Raw genomic sequence first — 21,135 nt, forward strand, 5'->3', positions numbered from 1 at the left:
AACATCCTGGTAAACTTTTTGTGAATCCCCTCCAGATTAGATAGACAAGGTCTTTTCCCTGGGGTGGGTGAGTCAAAAACTAGAGTCCATTGGTCTAAGGCGAGAGGAGAAAAAATCAAAAGGGTCCTATGGGGCAACATTTTCACCCAGAGGGTGGTGCGCGCATGGAACGAGCTGCCAGAGGAAGCAGTGGACGCTTGTACATTTACAACATTTAAAAGGCATCTGGATGGGTACATGAGCAGGAAGGGGTTAGAGGGAGTGATAATGGGAACTGCAGATGCTGGAGAATTCCAAGATAACAAAATGTGAGGCTGGATGAACACAGCAGGCCAAGCAGCATCTCAGGAGCACAAAAACTGACGTTTCGGGCCTAGACCCTTCATCAGAGAGAGATATGGGCCAAATGCTGGAAAATGGGACTAGATTAATTTAGGATATCTGGTCAGCATGGACAAGTTGGACTGAAGATGCTGTCCATCTCTATGACTCTAACAGGCTGACCAGAACTGTACACAGCACTCCAGAAGACTCCTCACCAACATCCTGTATAACCTCAACATTACATCCCAACTCCTATGCTCAGTGGTCTGAGCAATGAAGGCAAGTATGCTAACCACCTTCTTAACCACTGCCCTGCTTTCTTCTCATGGCCCTGTATCAATCCCCAAACCAATCCCACCGCCTGCGCTCTCCCCATAGACCTGTATAAATCCCAAACTGATCCCAATGTCCCATTTTCTACCCAGAGCCCTGTATCAATCTCAAAAATAATTCCATTATCTTCCTTTCACCCATAGCATTGTGTCCTTCTCTGTTTCTGATAGTTATCCAACCTCCCCCTTAAATATGAAGAGTCATGGCCTCAACCATCATCTGAGTTAAAGACTCCCTTAATCCAACAGCTCTCTGAATAAAGATGTTTCTTTAAAGCCTCTCCTCAGTGAGAATTTTCAGTTCATGTCCTCTCAGTGCCAACACCCCAGCTAATGGAAATTGTCTTTTCCTATTCACTCTCGTAAAACACAATTTCATTTTTTGATAAACTTTATTAAATCTTACCTCAATCTTCTCTGTCCCAGTGGGTATTGCCCCTGTGATTCAAATCGGTCTTCATTACTGTAATTTCCATCCCCTCCTGCATCTCATTGCTACACTACACTTGCTACCTGCCAAGCTTTACCCAAAACAGCACTCAAGATTGTAACAGCAGCATAACACATGTTTTGTACAGAATTACCTTTTTTAATCATTTTCTTTTTACTCTAGCACTTCCCCTGATATTAGGATACCTGGTCTGTAATTATCTCTGTTTTCTCCCACTACCTTTTTAAATAATGGGGTTGCATTTGCCACTTTCCATTCTGTAGGAGCTGCTCCAGAGTCGATTGAATTGACCGCCAATGTATTCAATATTTCCAGAGCTACTTCCTCTCATACTCTGGGATGTAGATGATCAAGCCCCTGGGATTTGTCAGCATTTTGTCAGCCTTTGTCCACATTGACCCCAGTGATTCACAATATATATTAATGATTTGCATGAGGGAACTAAATGTAACTTCTCCAGGTTTGCAGATGACATAATGCTGGGTGGGAGGGTGATCTGTGAGGAGGTCACAGAGATGCCTCAGTGTGTTTCGGACAGGCTGAGTGAGAGGGCAAATAGCAGGTGGATTATAATGTGGATAAATGTGAGATTTTCCAATTTGGTAGCAAAAACAGGAAAGCAGATATTATCCAAATGGAGAAAGATTGGAAAAGCAGGCGCTGCAACCAGACCTGGGCATTCTTGTACACCAGTCACTGAAAGTTAAGCATGCAGTGGCAACAGGCAGTGAAGAAGGGAAACGGTATGTTGGCCTTCACAGCAAGAGGATTCAAATACAGGAGAAGGGATGTGTTGCTGCAACTGTACAGGGCCTTCAAGAGACTGCCCCTGTAGTATTGTGTGCAGTTTTGGTCTCTTGATCTGAGGAAGGATGTTCTGATTGCAGAGGGAGTGCAGCGAAGGTTTACCATACTGATCCTTGGGATGGCAGGACTGACTGGTTTGATAGGACTATAATCACTGGAGTTTAGAAGTCTGAGGAGGATCTCATAGACATTTAATAAATTCTAACAGAGTAAGCACAGGAAGGATGTTCCCGATGACCACGGTGTCCGGAGCCAGGGATTACAGTCTACGGACCCAGGGTAGGGTGTTTAGAAGTGGGAGGAGGAGAAATGTCTTTACCCAGAGAACATAATTATTCTTGTACTATAGGTTTCTATTTATAAAATTCAAATATTACCAGTGTTTTGTGTAGTTTTAGCTAACGATACTTTGAAGGAATTATGTAGCTCAATATTTACTGACATTTTTTCACTTTTCAGGAAATGTATTCTACTACTGTATAATTTCAGTATTACTTCACACTAGTCCTCATTAAATTGTACCTGTCTCCTCCATCTCCATTTAGTAACTAACTTGACTACATTCTCCTCAATAAGTACAAAACTGGTTAGTAAAGCAGGACTGATTTTAATTCTGTGTCAAGGTGACAGACTGTTAACTGTCCTCTGAGGTGGACTAGAAACGACTAAATTGTTTCAAGATTATAATAAAGGTTCACAGGATAATCCCAAATGGACTGTAGCAGTTCAAGAAGATGACCACCATCTCCACATTTCTGTTGTGCAAAAGTGCGAGGTTCAAAGGTGATGTACAAGGCAAGTTTTTTACACAGAGGGTGGTGGGTCAATATACAATAGCTGCATGAATAGGCCATTCGGCCTTTCCAGCCAGAATCACCATTCATAACGATCATGGCTGATCATCCACAATCAGTATCCTGTTCCTGCCTTATCCCCATAACCCTTGATTCCACTATCTTTAAGAGCTCTATCTATCTCTTTCTTGAAAGTATCCAGAGACTTGGCCTCCAATGCCTTCTGGGGCAGAGCATTCCATATATCACTGGGGCCACTGCCGGGCGAGGTAGTGGAAGCAGATACAATAGTGACTTTTAAAGGGCGTCTTGACAAATACATGAATAGGATGGAAATGGAGGGATATGGTCCCCAGAGGTGTAGAGGGTTTTAGTTGTGACGGGCAGCATGTTGGTGCTGGCTTGGAGGGCCAAAGGGCCTGTTCCTGTGCTGTAATTTTCTTTGTTCTTTGTTCACAGAGCAACTAGTGATGAGCAGAAACTCCTGCAGCATATCGTATCAGTGCCATATTCGTACAAGCAATATGTCACAAATTACCCTTCATTTACTCTCAAAGCAACAGGTATTTTTGTCTGCAATAAATTATTAGATTATATTTTAAATTTCCTTTTTAGGTTTGGGGGATGTGGTGATCTAGTAGTAATAGCACTGCACTAGTAATGTCAGGCTAATGTTCATAAGATCCTAAAACATCAGCACAAAAGTAGGCCATTCAGCCCATCTCCCTAATTCTATTCTATTCCATATAGTCTGCTCCACCATTCAATGAGGTCATGGCGAATATGATAAACCTCACCGGCACTTTCCTGCCTTCCCCCCATAGCTCTGGGTTCTTTACTGATTAAAAATCGATCTGACAGAGGATTGCCCTCACCATGGCAGATTGTTCCCATAGATCTGCTGCTTTCATCCTTATAAGTTTCAGAGGTGAGTTTTGAAGGTGCCATTGAAGGAGTCTTGGTGAATCCCTGCTGTGCATCTTGTAGATAGTTCACACTGCCACTACTGAGCGTCTGTGGCAGAGGGAGTGAATGCTTGTAGATGTGGCATCAATCAAGTGGGCTGCTTTGTCTTGGATGGTGTCAAGCTTCTTGAGTGTTGCTGATGCCAGGCAAGGAGTATTTCATCAGACTCCTTGTAGATGGTGGGCAGGCTTAGGGGAGCTACTTGCCACAGTATTCCTAACCTCTGACCTGCTCTTGTAGCCCCTGTGTTTATGTGGTGAGTCCAGTTCTATCTCTGGACACATCCCAGAATAAGTGTCTCCAACACCTTTCTTACCACTAAAAATCAACATTCCAGACAAAAGATTTCTAAGGCCTGATTTCTTCCGTCATTCCCTGGATTCAGGAATTATCAGGGAGGCCAGAATTTGCTGTCCATCCCTCATTACTCTTGTGCAATTGATTGAACTGCATGGCCACGTCCCTGGACATATGAGATCAGTCTCTTTGACAAGGGTGTGAGGTCACATCATTACCCAGATCAGGTAAAGCTTTCCCTTCCTAAAGAGCTATAGTGAACTAAATGAAGAACAACCCATCAGTGCCATGTTAATTGGCACAATGGAGCACATTTCCAATGCCTAAGTATGACCTGTGCTCTATTTAGTGAAGCAGAAAGATTTACAGGTGACCTAACCAAGATGCATAAAAGATTTAAAAAATTTGATAGAATTTGGAGAAACTATTTTCTTTGATATTGGAGTAAAAGCAAAAGGGTATAAATTTAAAACTAACATTGGACTGTACCAGGGTGGTGTCAGGAAGAACTCTTATGTACAAAGGGCAGTAGAAATCAAAAACTTCCTTCCCAAAAAGTTTGTGGGTTTTGAGGTCAATTTGGATTTTTCAGCTTCTACATCCGTGATGGATTTTTTGTTGTTGAGTCGGGGTCTCAAGGTAAATGGTGTTGAGAAACGGAACTCCGACAGTCTAACATCATATCAGATTCATGGGCTGAATGGCCTTTTTCTGCGGCAGAGTTCCTATCAGTTTTAAATTAAGCATTAAGCACAAGTGAAGTTCAGTACATGGCAAAGTGATACTGTCACAATGAACAACACATTTTCAATAATGACCTCATTGAACTATGACCTGTAACCAGCCTTTATCTTGAATTTTTAACGATATGTAGCCACAAATTCAGCCTTGGGCCATGATGAAGGGTTTATGCCCAAAACGTCAGCTTTCGTGCTCCTCTGATGCTGCTTGGCCTGCTGTGTTCATCCAGCTCTACATCTTGTAAGATAACAAGATAGGATCCAAGATAGGATTTTCCAGCATCATCCGCAGTTCCTATTATCTCTGATACAGCCTTGGACCAAACTGCCTTCAGCTGCTCATTAACGATGAAATCTGAGATGTGTAAATTTGGCGTTAAGATCCGCAGCATCATGAAATAAGGCACAACAATCCTTGTCAAAAGAATTCTAACAGATGTCAGGTGTGACCTCCCCTTGATGAAACCATGCTGACTCAGCACTGATTAGTATTCTCATTTAGTATGTAATTATTTCTATCACTTTCTACAGAGGCTACAAATGTGCAGGATCTTTTCTCTATTGGAAGCCCTGCAACCGTGATGTCAAGCTAATTTTGAAGTTAGAAACTAAAAATAAAGCATATTTTGTAAGTATATCTCAAATCATTCTATTGGCAGTAAGTTACTTAGGGAATTTGTTTAAAAGCATCCTGAAGGAAAGTGTAGCAGCCAATTTGTCAAAACCAGTTTTCACAAACAGCAAGAAGAAAAAATAGTATCAGTGATAATGGGAACTGCAGATGCTGGAGAAGCCAAGATAACAAAGTGTGGAGCTGGATGAACACAGCAGGCCAAGCAGCATCTCAGGGGTACAAAATCAGTGATAATGGGAACGGCAGATGCTGGAGTCAGTGATATTGGGACGATGAAGGGTCTAGGCCTGAAACATCAGCTTTTGTACTCCTGAGATGCTGCTTGGCCTGCTGTGTTCATCCAGCTCCACACTTTGTTATCAGAGGAAAAAAAAATAGTATGTTTTTGGTATAATTGCCCCAGGGTTTAGGATTGGCCAGGCTAAATCAGACTTGATTTTGACATAAATGATTTTTGACTGATTCCAGTTAGCGAACAAATCTAAGAAACACAAATTTTATGTAAGCTATTCATTAATTTAATGTTAGGCAATCTACAACAGTCCAGTGATACAAATAAAAAAAACTATTTGAACATTTTGAAGTGCAAATTATCAAGCAACTGCCATCTGTTAATTTTTCCAAAGCATAACATGACAACACAATGTGTGCAGAAGCACTTTACAGTATAGAAGTCTAATTTTCAATATAATTATAGGGCTTGAAAGCCACTGTTATAGTAGTTTAATGTACAGCATTAAATCTGGGTATTTAATAAAAAAGATATTTGCACTTTCCTTTTCAACTTCATCAGTCTTTGATTAATTCTGTGCAATGCTCATCCCAAACAAATCACTAGCATTTTTCCATTGTCCAAAAAGTCTGTCCCCGTGCGAATTAAACAAGCTGTTATTAAGATCAGCAGATGAATATAAAGTTTATTATTTTGCATACTGACCAGTTTCTGTACAAGAACAACTTGTATTTCAACAATCTCCAGCAGAGTATTTGAATTCATATGTAACAACACAACTGCCGATGTATGCAATGCCAATAGTGCCCACAAAATATGGATTCAGGTTATTCCAAGGTCCAACTTCAAAAAACAAACCCAAATGTCTAATTTAATGCATTTTGGAAAATGTAAGAATTACAACATATGAAAGTTGTACACAGTCTCAATTTTGAGTCAGCTGATAAAAGCACAACTGAAGTCACAAACCCAATATTAGTTCATGAGAATATCAAATTGGACTTTTGCAATGAGTCAATGCATAATACATTACAAAAATGAAACGTGTAAACAGTGACTCAGGAATGGTTCACGTTATTTATCTGGCCTATTCAAAGTTTGATGACTTCGGTTAAGATGGCACCACAATTGTCTCTCCAAGTTTAACAGTAAAGAAAAAGGCTAGGGGCTCAATTTATAATCATGTGTCGAGTGCTTTGATTGAAGCAGATGCAATATTGCCCCAGTTGAATAGTGCGTTTACGTTCACTGCCTAGGTTAGATAAGAAGAGTGTCAATGGATACGAATCCCTTAGGGCTCCTGAGGGCGAAGAAAGCATAATCATCAGTTGTTCAGGAGGAATAAAGTAAAGCATATCATATCATATTCATAAAATATTAATGATGACTGTATTCAGTATAGGATTTCTGGAATGGATTTTACTTATAAAAAGGATATTAAATGTCTACCAATTCATAAGTAAAAGGTCAAAGGGTCACACCATTGATGGGGATGTACTAAGCAGCATCTTAGGTTTGTTTCATACATTCTCATCAATTGTGTGAACCTTTGACCCTTTACTTATAAATTCTGTGTCTGATACTACCTCTCTCACTAACACCAGAAGGACCGAGACTCAAAGCTTGTGTTTTCAAATAAAGCTGTCAGACTATAATCTGGTGTTATGTGACGATGTAAATTGGTAGTAATTAACATCCAAAAGGTTAGCAATTAAAAATTTCATAACAAAATTTGAAAAGTCATTAGTAATAAGCAAATATACCATGCACCTGGGAAATGTCTGGAAAGGGATAGAACAGTCAGTGTGATCAATAGACTGTAAGGGCCCCAGGACAAGTGACAAAGTCTGGCAAACTTCCCATCCAAGTTGTCCATCAGTGATAATGAATTCACAGGATTGGATGTGTAGGTCAGAGGGGAGGTCGCGAGCACTGATGTTCACGTTGCATGTAACCAGTGTAATGTGGAATGTTACATCCTGTACTTTATTGGGAATGGTAGAGTGTCCTGGAGGCCTCGTCCATGCTGCGTTGATTAGGAGCTCCAAACAAAGATTGATTTACACTACTGAACACAGGCTCAGGCTCCTCTTTAAAATTCCTCTCCAACACCTGGTCAAATTTGTTAAGTAACTCATTTTATTATCTTGCGAACCAGAGAAAAACCAGTAATTGTGTAAGTGACATGAAACAATAGCAGAATTGGAAATTCGTAGGCCTTAAAACTGGAACATGTAACATAACCAGCCTGCTGCTTCTCAAATCCAACAGTACACAAACTTTACCTCCAGTCAAGAAGACCACATATGACTAACTTCATGATCTGCTGAAAATCCATTTGTTAAGAGAATCCTGCAAAATTTTTACCAAACAACTTCAGGTTTTGAACCCACCTAGATTATCCTTCTAGAGTGAAGATGCCTTCTTCACTAAGCCCACAATATATGCTTTCTCCCCCGCAATGAAGTTAAACACATGAATTACAAACTACTATTTTGTCTAACACACATGACGTGTGAACAGGAAAATAAATAATCTGCTTCATTTAAACTCATGAAGGCCTGCTGTTATTTTCGAAGAGCTAATGGCAAAGAAATAGACATTATCCTTTTTGAAGACAGAATTTGCAGGAAGCAGGGAAGGGAATTGGTGTTTCAGTTCTCTCTCCTCCTTGCTTGTAACAAAGGATAAAGAGGTGAAAAACAGTGATAGGAATTGCTACATGCAATTATTTTCTTTTTACTGTTTTTGCGGTATTACTTAATATGCACCTTCCTTTCTAGAAAGGACAGACTAAATAATCCGCTGCAAACCTTAGTTCAAAGTTGCTAGGAGGGGCAAAAGATATTTGATTTCTGAATTTCCTTACCTCCTGAAGTGCACAGCTTAAATTTTCATAATCCTGTTGTGCATCAGAATCAACAACTCAGTATGAGGAACTGAGAATCCAACTTTGGAAATACTTAACAGGTACTGGCTAACATCATTAACAGAAGATGATGAAGGATTGGCATTCAAATGAACCATTAGTAGCTAATGATTACTAAAGGAAATCAGGGAATTTAAAGTGATATTAGCAGTTCCAGCTAATTTCCATTCAAAACACAGAGACAGCATGGTCATTCAATAGCAGGCATTGTAAACAAAATTTTCTGAAGTACTCTGAACAAAAAAAAAGCAAATGGAATATAGATTAGTGTGTATGGTTTTTGGAGTCACTACCGGAAATGTATTGAGCCGTTTTGTGAGCAAAAACATTTATCCTTATTGAGGTATAGGCTGAAGGGAGAGAAAAGACCTGGGACTTGAAAATGCTAAAAGGCATAGAAAACATGGGGACATACAGATAATACAAATTTTGCTGCTAATCCAGAACTAACAAAATGGGTTCAAGTTTAAGGGCCTGAAGCAAGATTAGAAGTTAAAAGTAGCTGTAGATGATTGAGTAAATTATACTCAAAAACAATTCTTACGCTGATTAATGTACACAAAAATGGCTGGATAAATAGCAATTTAGGAGGACAATGGTTGTCAGCAAATACAGACAAACATAACAAAGTATGTAATTGAACCACATGGTCAAGCAGACACCACCTTCACAGGTTAGCTGGTCAGCAGTGAAAATCATGGGGAGCGCCGCATTCTCTTTTTGATCATTATATTTTGAGGTTTTAAAATTTCACATTTCTTGGGAGTTTTGTCTTTAATCATGGCAGATTATTTTAAGTCTGTTCAGAAGGAAGGCTTAAATGAGCCTAATTTTCTGGTTTCATGTCATTTTTTCCTTAATTGACTAGCATAATTGTATTCCATTTTTCTCTTCCTGTTTAATGATATGTCTGCTTTTGAAAGGTTTTTCGTTTGTATCAGTCGGCCCACATTTAAGTCCTGCCTGCTCCTGATGTGTGTTGTGCAATGCCTGAACAGGTTGATTAAGAATACCAATGCCTGCTTTTGCCTCTATTCCACTGGACAGCAAGCCTGAGATGACAAGTTTGCTGCATGGCATTTTTCAGGGTGCAATATGACGCAATGCAATGATGTCTGATAGTTAATTTTTTACCCATGTCTGTTTTAATGTGCTGATTTAGTTGCATACCTCTGCTCTAAAGCAACCACCAATGTTTCTTCAATTCTTGTCTAAGTTTTACCAATACTTGGGTGTTTTCTTGTTTCAGATCAAAAGAACTCACTGCAGATAATGCATCACCGATTAAAGAACTCAGCAAAGTCTCCACAAGGTCAGAAGCCTGAATTAAAAAAGTGAGAAAATCTATTTTATGACCGATTAGAAATGTGATATTGTAGACCTCATAACTTTAATTACTGTTCATGGGCTGAATCAATCAACAAACTATTATACACAGCAATAACTCTGTCTGGAACAAGCTAATAAACAACAAAAACAGGCTGTCACACAGAGACTTAAGTAATTAGCCATGTCTTTGCAAGATTACATAAACAAACTGCCTTGACACCTGCTTGATAAACTGGATTTTTTTTATGCCTCAAGGACACCCGAATGCCCTGCAGAAGAATTAAGGAGTTATCAAAGAAAAGTGGTGTCTTCAAACAGTCAATGCCAAATCTAACAAGAAACAAAGAAATTACTTTTGATGAGGAAGCCAGCTGCAGTCTTGCAGTAACTTGGGTGAAAGACTCTAAAGAAATAATCAATATAACAACTCAGAGACGGAACGAAAATTTGAAAAAGAACCAACCAGAACAACTCGACTTGCAGAACTTTGAAGAACAACTCTGAAGAAGGACTGAATCCTGGATATCTCCAAAGACAGGCTGAAGTCTTGGCCAGATTTCACCATGAATCGAGTAATAGCTAAGTTGGGTCACAGGCTTATACTTGGTTACTTGAGGGGTCCAATAATTGGTTGCAATAAAGTTTGAATTATTGCTTCAGTACTGGATTGTCTGTGAGATTTCTAAACAAGTAGCCAAATTTAAGGTAACTTGTGATTTACCCAAAACAGAAAACTTGTAAAAATATTACCATTTTCAGTTATTTTAAGATAAACCAAGGTAGTTCAGCTCAAAGTATACATTACATCATAATCTCTAAATTTCTCCCTTAATTCCCTTCTTCCTCATTTCTATATTTCCTTTCTCAAAGTGCTCAGTGGTTCTGTTGTACATTTTCATGAGTATTGAGCTTGGAGCATCTTGGCAAAAAGGACATAACTGAGTGAAAATGGAAGCATTACTGCTGAATCTACAGCAGAGGTCATTGGAATGCTCAGCAATGGGAATACAAGCCATTTTTCTGCCACTTTCCCAGCTTGAAATTTTGAGCACAGTTGTTCTGTCTTTTATCATTGCCATCATCAGTTAAGAGAGCACATAACAGGAATCACACCATTGGATCTTTTTTAGGGATCTAATTAATTTTCTGATCTATTGGGAGTGGCTCAGAGTATATATTGCCCTGCATATCGACCATTAATTTAAACAGCAATGCATATCTATCACAGATATATTTTGTTATCTTATGATCAACACATTCATACTTACACAAAACTATATTAAATACATATTCTAAATCTCTGGAAAAGAAAACCCTGAAGCCAAAAGAATCAATTAATTTTTCCATACCTGGCTTATTACAAGGATTCGACCCTGAGCAAGAACTTGGAGTAAATGTGTCATGTGAGCTATTGTAATTGCTTGAATTCCAATGTTAGATCCCACTACTAAGATCACCAGTTCAGGTCTGTATCCATATGCCAAGGGTAGAATAATCTCAAAGACTGAATAAAGAAGATCCCCATCCCATTTATTATCCTGCGAAATAGAGAGGCAAAATCAAAACTGCTTACTCAAAAGAATTTGAAAATGTGATTTTCTGACCTTCATGTAAAATTAAAACCTTCCTCTCCTTAAGACTGTTACATCTCTGCATTAAAGGAGGAAAGTTTCAGGAGTAACCATCATATGCAAATAGTCTTTGCTACATTTTGATTATTGCTGCACTACTCAGCAACAGTCATACACAAAATCACTTTTTTATTTCCCTAACCTGTAAAGGTGGGCTCCTCAGTGGGGTTCAGAATACCGTGGGGTCACAACATCTAAGACAGCTGTGGGGTTCCAACCGAGTTTTAACTGTATGCTCCCTCTCTACCAGGTTTCCCCTTTAATATTTCCCCCCTTCAAGCTACCCGACTCTCACAATTCTTACTGAAGGAACGTGACAATTTTCAAGCCTCAGAATGGGGTCATAGTGGAAAAAGCCTTGGGAAACACTACAGTAAGGATGTCCTGCCTTACTCAGGTTGTGTTTAATGCCACTGCAACTGCAGAGGGGGCTGTCACCAGGGTGCAGCTGCAGTACCCCTGATGTAGCTGCTAGTGATGGAAACATTGGAAATTGACTTCTAAAATGCAAAGTTAGACCTTTATGGGATTGCAAAGCATACATCAAATGAAGGTCGAGTTATGTTTCAGCAGATTGTAAAGGTTCTAAATTTGCATTTGCTGCAGTGGAATAACTAACTATTTAAATCCACATAACAGCACCATACAAAGGACTTACATATTTCGTATGATTTGTCAAGCATCACAAGAATACTTGCTGATGGCAGCAAAAAGTGAAGTGAAGTCTAATATGATAGTCCTTATTTGGATAGCTTGGATTGAATGTACATGTGATGCACATTGTATATATTTTCTTCATATTTTAGTTTTCGTTACTGCACCATAATATTTCATAATTTAGTAAAACTGCAGTTCATTTTGACAATGAGCATTTTTCATAAAGTTAAACTGTCTATCCATTACGGCCTAAATAATTTGTATGACAAACATCCTTCTCAAACAGTAGATGCATACATTTTTGGATAAGTATGCACATCAAACCATCCTGACTTTTCCAGTAGGTAGTATAGCACAGCAGCATCTGCTCCAGCACAAAGGTTCAGACCCCACAATTTGTGCCGATTTGTTTTGGCCCCAAATCTCTACAAGGGCAGATAAATGGGATCATGTTGTGGTGAGGAGCAGTGAAGCTGTCCAAATAAATAATCAACTTTCTGCTGCATTCTACACCTTCCACGCATTATAAGGATATATCAGAACAGTTGTGATCTAATGAACTAGCAGGTCCAGAGTGCTAAAACAAAATGGTATTAAATAGAGAACAAAACTTTTAATGAATCTGTGAAGATTTTGTAACAGCAGTTTCATGTATGTGATTGAATGGAAGATGATTTACTGAAACAGTTAAACAATTTGTCAACTATACTTCTTAACTGGAAAACATTACCAATACATCATCACATTTCTTTGGATCATCGCTATAGCAAACAAATAACTCCACTAATTCCCACTGAAACTGCTTCAATTATCCTGCAGGAGATATTAATAATTTAGGGGATATCTAAGCAGACAATGGAAACAAGGACCAAGTTCAGAGTTGCGTAGTAACAGGTTAAATTATAGGATACTAATTTCTTGCCTGAGTAATAATGGGAAGTATCTCAAGACAGTCCCTTCATGGTCTTCCATTCATCACTTCGGTATAAATTTGGTCTAATAATATACAATGGACAATCTGATATCACCCTCATGGTTATCTTCGCTCTTACTGTGACACCTGTTACCAATTTCCTGCAAGTGTATGAAAACATTGTAGAGTGAACCCTTGTATCTCTATCAATTACAGATTCTGGTCTGTTTCATGGCCCAAATTATAGTTCAGAACTCATTTCATTACCTCAAATTGCTCCAATTTAGACCTGAATCCTGTAGGGTCCTAAATGATAATTTACATATTATCCAGGGAAGAGATCCAGATTTACTTCCATTTTCCTGGATCGTCCTGAAGAGAAAGTCTGCACGTATCCAAGAAACAAGCTCCCAATGAAATCCACGAGATGTAGACTATGATGGAAAGTGCACATACTCCAATGGGGTAACTCATGTGAAACACAAGTACTTTTATGCAAGGATTAAGTAGCTTCCCTGGTATTAATGTATCATTTCTGAATCTCTGAACTGCAATCTGGTGAGTTTAAATGTCTTTACGAAAGATGAAACAAATCTAAATTATCCACTCAGTGCAACATAAAACATTTTTCCAGATAGAAACCAGTTTACATACACTAGGTAAGCTGTACAGAATAGTTATTTTCATACACACCTCCTTCCAGCAGACTGGAATGTAGTACTTGCTTAGCTTCTTCTCATCCTGTTTACTATACATGTGTAGCACAAGAACTTTTCTGAAAATTACATTTCAAAAGATGTTAAGATACTGCATTTTATTAAAACATAAAAACAACTAGCTCTAGTCCACCAGGTCAGATTTTTAATTTTACAATCTTTCAACTGACTGGATTTGAGTAAACTGGGCAGGGCATTGCAAGGATCAGCAACAGACTGGTCATTTATACAGACACAACAGTATCCAAATGTAATCGTGTAGGAGCCACCTGGATATACAAATGTCCGAGTGACTTCCTTTCATTGTTCGGGGAGTTGAAATCAAATTTTTAAACTCTATCCTCTATGTATCCTTTTTTTGAGGATAAGGGCTGCCAATTGTTAACATGTTAATATATACAACAAGGTCCCAAATGACTTTAGAACAGCAAAGGCTGAAAAAGGTAGGAGAAAAGTAAGGTGTAATTCTTGCTCCTGATTATAAACAATACTCTTGTACTAGGAAGTGCCTGTTTATGTTGACTTCAGGCCTTCACTGTTGGCATGCCTCCAGCCAGGGGTCCAAATAATTTTTCATCTTCCCTCTGCCTCACACTTCAGCTGGTAAAACAATTGTTCTCTGTGGGCCTTGTCCACCAGCATTACTCACTTCTCACTTATTAGTTTATCAGCAGCAAACACAGGGAAGAAGCAAGATATGATTGGAAGAGCAACTCAAGTCAAACTTTCTCAGTTCCACATAAAAAGGAAGATTTTCCTCTGATTGTTCGCCCCCAATTCACTTTTCCTGGTCAGAAGTCACACGACACCATAGTCTAACAGGTTTAGTTGCAATCACAAGCTTTCGAAGTGCTGCTTCTTCTAATCCACCTGATGAAGGAGCAGCACTCTGAAAGCTCGTGATTTCAAATAAACCTGTTGGACCACAACCTGGTGTCGTGTGACTTCTGACCTTGTCCACCCCAGTCCAACACTGGCACCTCCACATCATACTTTTCCTGGGCAAATGGAACGCTTTCTGATAAGAATTCATCCACCAACACCATGAACATTTTGAGCTTTGTGTCCAACAGTCATACTGCCTTCTTCCATACCTACACTAGCCCTAAAACCCACCTCTTCCTCCGTTACATTGATGACTGTATCGATACCGCCTCGTGCTCCCAGGAGGAGCTTGAACAGTTCATCCACTTCACCAACACCTTCCACCACAACCTTTTGTTCATCTGGACCATCTCTAACACCTCTCTCACTTTCCTGGACCTCTCTGTCTCCATCTCAGGCAACCACCTAGAAACCGATACCCATTTCAAGCCCGCCGACTCCCACAGCTACCTAGAATACACCTCCTCCCACCCACCTTCCAGCAAAAATGCTATCCCCTATTCCCAATTCCTTCACCTCTGCCGCATCTGTTGCCAGAATGAGGCATTCCACTCCCTTACATCTCAGATGTTATCATTTTTCAAGGGCTGTGACGTCACCCCTGCAGTGGTCAAGAACGCCCTCGACCGAGTCTCCCACATTTCCTGCAACTCATCCCTCATGCCCCATCCCCGCAATAACAACCAAAACAGAATCCCCCTTGTCCTCACATACCACCCCACCAGGCTTTGGATCCAACACATCACCCTCCGACACTTCCACCAACGGCAATCCGACCCCACCAACAAAGACATTTTTCCAACCCCACCAGTGTCTGCTTTCTGGAGGGACCACTCTCTCCGTGACTCCCTTGTTCGCTCCACACTCCCCTCCAACCCCATCACACCCGGAACTTTCCCCTGCAACCGCAGGAAGTGCTATACCTGCCCCCACACCTCCTCCCTCACCTCCATCCCAGGCCTCAAGAAGACTTTCCACATCATGCAGAGGTTCACCTGCACATCTGCCAATGTGGTAAACTGCATCCGCTGTACCTGGTGTGTCTTCCTTTACATCGGGGAAACCAAGCGGAGGCTTGGGGGCTGCTTTGCAGAACACCTATGCTCGGTTCCCTCTAAACAACTGCATCTCCCAGTCGCGAACCATTTCAACTCCCCCTCCCATTCCTCAGATGACATGTCCAACCTGGGCTTCCTACAGGGCCACAACAATGCCACTCAAAACTCATATTCCACTTGTGAACCCTGCAGCCCGATGGTATCAATTTGGATTTCACAAACTTCAAAATCTCCCCTCCCCCTACAGAATCCCAAAACCAGCCCAGCTCGTCCCCGCCTCCCTAACCTGTTTTTCCTCTCACCTATCCCCTCCTCCCACCTCAAGCTGCACCCCCATTCCTACTACTAACCTCATCCAGCCCCCTTGACCTGTCCCTGGACTGACCTATTTCCTTCCTACCTCCCCACTTACACTCACCTTTACTGGCTCCATCCCCGCCTCTTTGACTCGTCTGTCTCCTCTACACCTATCTTCTCCTCTATCCATCTTTGATCCGCCTCCCCCTCTCTCCCTACTTATTTCAGATCCTCCTTCCCCTCCCCCATTTCTGATGAAGGGTCTAGGCCCAAAACGTCAGCTTTCCTGCTCGGCTTGCTGTGTTCATTCAGCTCTACATCTTGTTATCTCTCTCTGCCTTCTGATACTGATGCTCGTTTGTTGCTAACAGCCATTGAGCTGAAATACCATAAGGTTTCTCCAAGGGAGGACATTTGGCTGAAGTAAATAAAAGTCAGCAATGAAAGTTTGTGATAATTAGCTCAACAAATGAATTTTATTTAGCTGTGCTCCTTTTGAAAACATCTTTGTTTTAATTTAACCACTACCCCCACACATCACTGCTTTGCTAAAAGGAGGATTTCTGGATTGAAGGGCTTTCGTTGACTGGCACTGGCTTTCATTCTGTCTTTTCCCCCTGCCCATTATTCACATGATCAATAAGTTGCTTGAGCATGAGTCAATACCATCTTTTTTTCCCTGGTGATTTTGCACGTTTATCCAAGTCCCTTGAACTGTTAGTAAAGGCAGGAAACTCTGTCTATTTTCTCCCCTATAACCTTGCACTAAAGATGCATGGGATTCAGTGACTTGGCCACATGGATTCAGAATTGCTTGCTTATAGAAGGTTTAGGGTAGTGGTGGAATGATGGTCTTCTGGCTAGAGGTCCATGACTAGTGGTGTTGCACAGGGATCTGTACCGGGACCTCTGCTGCTTGTGATTTCTATAAAAAACTTGGATTAAAATGTAGATGGGTGGGTTAGTAAGTTTGCAGATGATACAAAGATCAGTGGAGCTGTGGATAGTGGAGAACTTTGTCAAAGAATACAGCGGGATGCAGATCAGTTGCAGATGTGGACAGAGAAATGGCGACAGAGTTTAATTCAGTAAGTGCGAGGCAGTGCACTTTTGGGGATCCAATGTTAAGGATATGTATACAGTTATTGGCATTGATGTAGAGACGGGTCTTGGAATTCAAGTCCATACCTCCCTGAAAATGGTCACGCAAGATGATCAGGTGTAAGCAAGACATACAGTGTGCTTGCTTTTATTGGCAGGTGAACTGAGTACAAGAGTCAGGATATCATGTTGCAGCTTTCTAAGACTTTAGTTAGGCCACACTTACAGTATTGCATTCAAATCTGGTTGCCACATTACAGGAAGGAATGTGGAGCTTTTGAAGAGGGTGTAGGAGAGGTTTACCAGGATGCTACCTGGACTAGAGGGTAATAGCTACAAGGAATGGCCTAAAAAAAAACTCAGGTTGTTTTCTCTTGAACAGTGGAGGCTGAGGGAAGATTTGACAGAAATCTATTTGACAGAAATCTATTATGGGGGACATAGGTAGGGCTGGCAGTCAGAACATTTCCCCCCCCAGAGTTGAAATGTCTAATACTAGGGGACATACATTTAAGGTGAGGGGGAAAGTTGAAAGGAGATGTGAGGGGCCAGTTTTTTTTTTAAAAACAGACAGTGGCAGGAGTTAGGAACGTACTGCCAGGGGTGGTGGTGGAGGAAAATACGATAGTGGCGTTTAAGGGGCTATTAGATAAGTACATGAAAAAGTAAGGAGTGGAGGGAAATGGACCAAAGGCAGGCAGAAGGAATTAGTTTAATTTGGCGTCATGTTTGGCATAACATCAGGGGCTGAAAGGCCCTTTCCTGTGCTGTACAGTTCTATGTTCTAAAGCTAATTTTTATATGGTTACTATGCTGCTGCCAAGACTCTTCTTGGTTGAGGTCAGCTAATTCAAAAAAAATGGTGAAGAAACCTTCCATAGCTGCATGACTATGCTATGCAATGAAGTGCTCTGGATTCAACAAGCAGCTCCAATAAACTTTTGGAAATATTTACAAATTGCTCGGAAGGAAACATGTGTTCTTACACCTAGAACGAATTCTTAACAACATGAACATTTTAAAGTAATAAGATTTTAAACATGATATGCAGATAAACAAAGGGAACATACTCATCCTCTTTAACATCAATTGGAATATCCGCTTCTCCAAGCAGCAGAAGCAAAACTCTTAAAGAAAACATAATTTACAACATTAGTAGACAAGTCAATGTTTAAACAGTAACCAAAGTGCTAATAGAGAGATTAGACCACATAAGTTATGCCATAACTACAAATAACTCTCTAGGTTACTTTTTGAACTGATTTTTCATCTTGCCACTGCGACACATTAAAAAGTAATGAAGCTAATTAGAAGGACAGTAGAAAATAGCAACAAGATTGTTCCCAAACATAAATGGAATATTAAAAGAGCAGAGAAAAAGGTTTAAACTCTATTAGGGCACTAAATGATAATCAGATTCACCACATACTTATCCAATTTAAAGAAAAGAAAAACCAGACCAGACTTGAAGAGATGCTTAGAAACCTGTGAAATTAAATCTTGAACATAAGAAAAGTTTCCTAATTTAAACAGTGGCATATGTTCACCTCAGTCAACTTACCAGCAAACATTTGCCAAAAAGCATTGCGTGCATTCCAAATGAAAATACTTTAGGCAATGACAGGGGAGCTTTGGACATCAAGAAATTACTTTTACCTACTGTGACTACTTGGTCCTCATTCATTGAGGTCCAGTAGTAAATTCAAAGATTAACAAACAAGTGACTCTGCCAGTTTACAATTACACAATTACAGTATCCTTTGTCAGTATTTTGAGTTTGTAATGAATGGCAATAGTCAAGTGTGACCTCTAGTCTGGACTCATTTAGCTACTCTCAGTGGGGTGGGGGTGGGGGGCAGTACCAGGGAACCACAGTTGCATTAGAAGTAGAAGCAGAAGTAGGCCATTTGGCTCATTCAGCCTGTTCTACAATTCAATACAATCATGGCAGATCTCAGTCATCAACTCCAATTTCTCTGCTACTCCCCAATTACCTCAGTACCTTGAGAGTCCAAAATTCTTTTCATTCCAGCCTTAAACGTATTCATTGATGGAGTACTTAACACTCTGGGATAGAGAATTCCAAAGGCTCTCAATCTGATATACATAATCTATCTTTACTCAGTCCTAAACGATCAGCCTCTCAATCCAAAACAGATTGCACATGGCACTAAATTTGGCGGAAACAAATCGTCCTAGTTGTGCTCTGGATTGCTGTTCAAAATTCCCTGCTAAAAGCACTAATTGCTTCAGAGGAAGCACTTGTGTCTGACCTGCAAACAGTTAGAATCTCGATGACATGTAGACAACGAGTGATATCATTGTCGTGGTTACTCTCAGAACAGCAGGCAGCAAGAGTTGAAAATTGTAAAAAAGACAAGAAAAATAAAGTTTAACATTTATATACCTGCTAGCTCCACTTCTGAGAGCATAACGTGCTGCAGATACACCAGATGACTGTGTGGAACATACCACAATACCATTTCTAACCTATGCAACAATAAACAAAGGTTATTAAACGATCATAATAATAGCCATCACTCTACAATTACATGTTCACTGGATAACAAAGCATGTAGCTGGATGAACACAGCAGGCCAAGCAGCATCTCAGAAGCACAAAACTGACATTTCAGGCCTAGACCCTTCATCCGTCTAATGATGCTTTTGTGCTCCTGAGATGCTGCTTGGCCTGCTGTGTTCATCCAGCTACACACTTTGTTATCTTGGATTCTCCCGCATCTGCAGTTCCCATTATCACTGATCACATGTTCACTGGATGTTGCTTTAGCAAAGAACGCAATGCTCAAACTATTCAGAAAATCACCTACATGGATGTGGATATACAACATAACTATTCTCAAAAAGACAGAACTTTTTCTTCATGTTATAACCTGCATTTATTTTGTGTCTTTAATATAGCAAAGCTTCCCAGGGTCATCATCAGCCAACATTGGATACTGCTCCTTAAGGCAGTATTAGAATGGGTAACCAAAAGCGTGGTCAAAGAGCTTTAAAGGGGTACCTTGAAGGGAGGTGTGATGGGTACACAACTGGAGAAAAATCCCAGGGCTTAATGTCTGGATTGTTGAAAGGAGGCCCGCCAATAGAGAGATGCAGCAAAGTAGTGAGGACAAAAACAGAAATGAAAAATACTGATTGCTCTAGGACTGGTGCCAGCTGCACAGCTACAGAAGGGGGTCACAGGGGGATCTGAACAGAAGAATGGGAATTTTAAATTTAATGCATTAAAGTTCTGAAAAAAGAAACCAAGAATCAATAAAAATATTTTATAGCACATTAAAAATGTTACTCAATATTGTTTATAACCATAACATTAGCTCAAAAATCAAAGACATTAATAAATTCTGTTGACAATATGATCTGACTTCATAATTCATAAACCAGTACATTCATGGCTAGCATTTCAATTGGATTTTCAACATTAAAGTGTATTCAAGCAGCATACCATATTATGTTCTTTACAGTTCAGTACAGATGTGAGCACATGCAAGTTTATCACAGAATCATAAGCCAGAGATCAACATGTGCAACTTTGAACATGTTGCTCAGAAGTAAATTTAATGGAAAGATATTTTTGCTACTGATTTATTAAGCCCACGAAACGTGAATGACATTCCTTAAAGATTCTGACAGCTACTTAATAGCACTATACTGGTATTTCTATCCCATTCATAGTAATAGGTACTTGTAGACTCAAGTTAGGGTACTTAAATGGGAACTGATGATGTCCCTATTAACTATATTCAGACTGTACAGCGACACTTGTATCTCCAATTTTGGCAAAACATCTTGATTCTTCCCCTTTCTCCACAGACTTTGTCTCACAATAACTCAGGTCCACTCCATATGCATATACACTGATTGGACATGCTCCTTGTAATAGAAGTGTACTAAGTTTACTAATTGCAACAGAAGATGAGTGATAACGGCCATTTCCACTGTCTCACAATCAGTGATCTGGAATAATTCAATGTTGCAGCTGTGATGTAGTGTAGGTACAGAACAATGGTGATCCTACA

The 21,135-nt window shown here is 40.0% G+C and overlaps 1 protein-coding gene across 11 annotated transcripts in view; it reads right to left on the reverse strand.

Annotated features, from left to right (window-relative positions):
• Positions 1–5,857: 5,857 nt before the first annotated feature.
• The window catches only part of hdac10 (histone deacetylase 10), a 38,549-nt gene continuing 23,271 nt past the window's right edge, over positions 5,858–21,135 (reverse strand). For 10 of the 11 annotated variants that reach the window (XM_048554031.2, XM_048554029.2, XM_048554027.2 and 7 more), the window contains 6 exons: positions 19,501–19,583; positions 18,164–18,220; positions 13,730–13,811; positions 11,185–11,373; positions 9,677–9,827; positions 5,858–6,877 (listed from right to left, as the gene is read on the reverse strand). In XM_048554031.2, the coding sequence (XP_048409988.2) occupies positions 9,684–9,827; positions 11,185–11,373; positions 13,730–13,811; positions 18,164–18,220; positions 19,501–19,583 (555 nt within the window). In that variant the 3' untranslated portion in view covers positions 5,858–6,877; positions 9,677–9,683. The remainder of the gene's footprint in view (positions 6,878–9,676; positions 9,828–11,184; positions 11,374–13,729; positions 13,812–18,163; positions 18,221–19,500; positions 19,584–21,135) is intronic. The other variant, XM_059654615.1, reaches the window with a different exon arrangement.

This window comes from Stegostoma tigrinum, chromosome 25, assembly GCF_030684315.1.
Source record: "Stegostoma tigrinum isolate sSteTig4 chromosome 25, sSteTig4.hap1, whole genome shotgun sequence".
Taxonomy (NCBI): domain Eukaryota; kingdom Metazoa; phylum Chordata; class Chondrichthyes; order Orectolobiformes; family Stegostomatidae; genus Stegostoma; species Stegostoma tigrinum.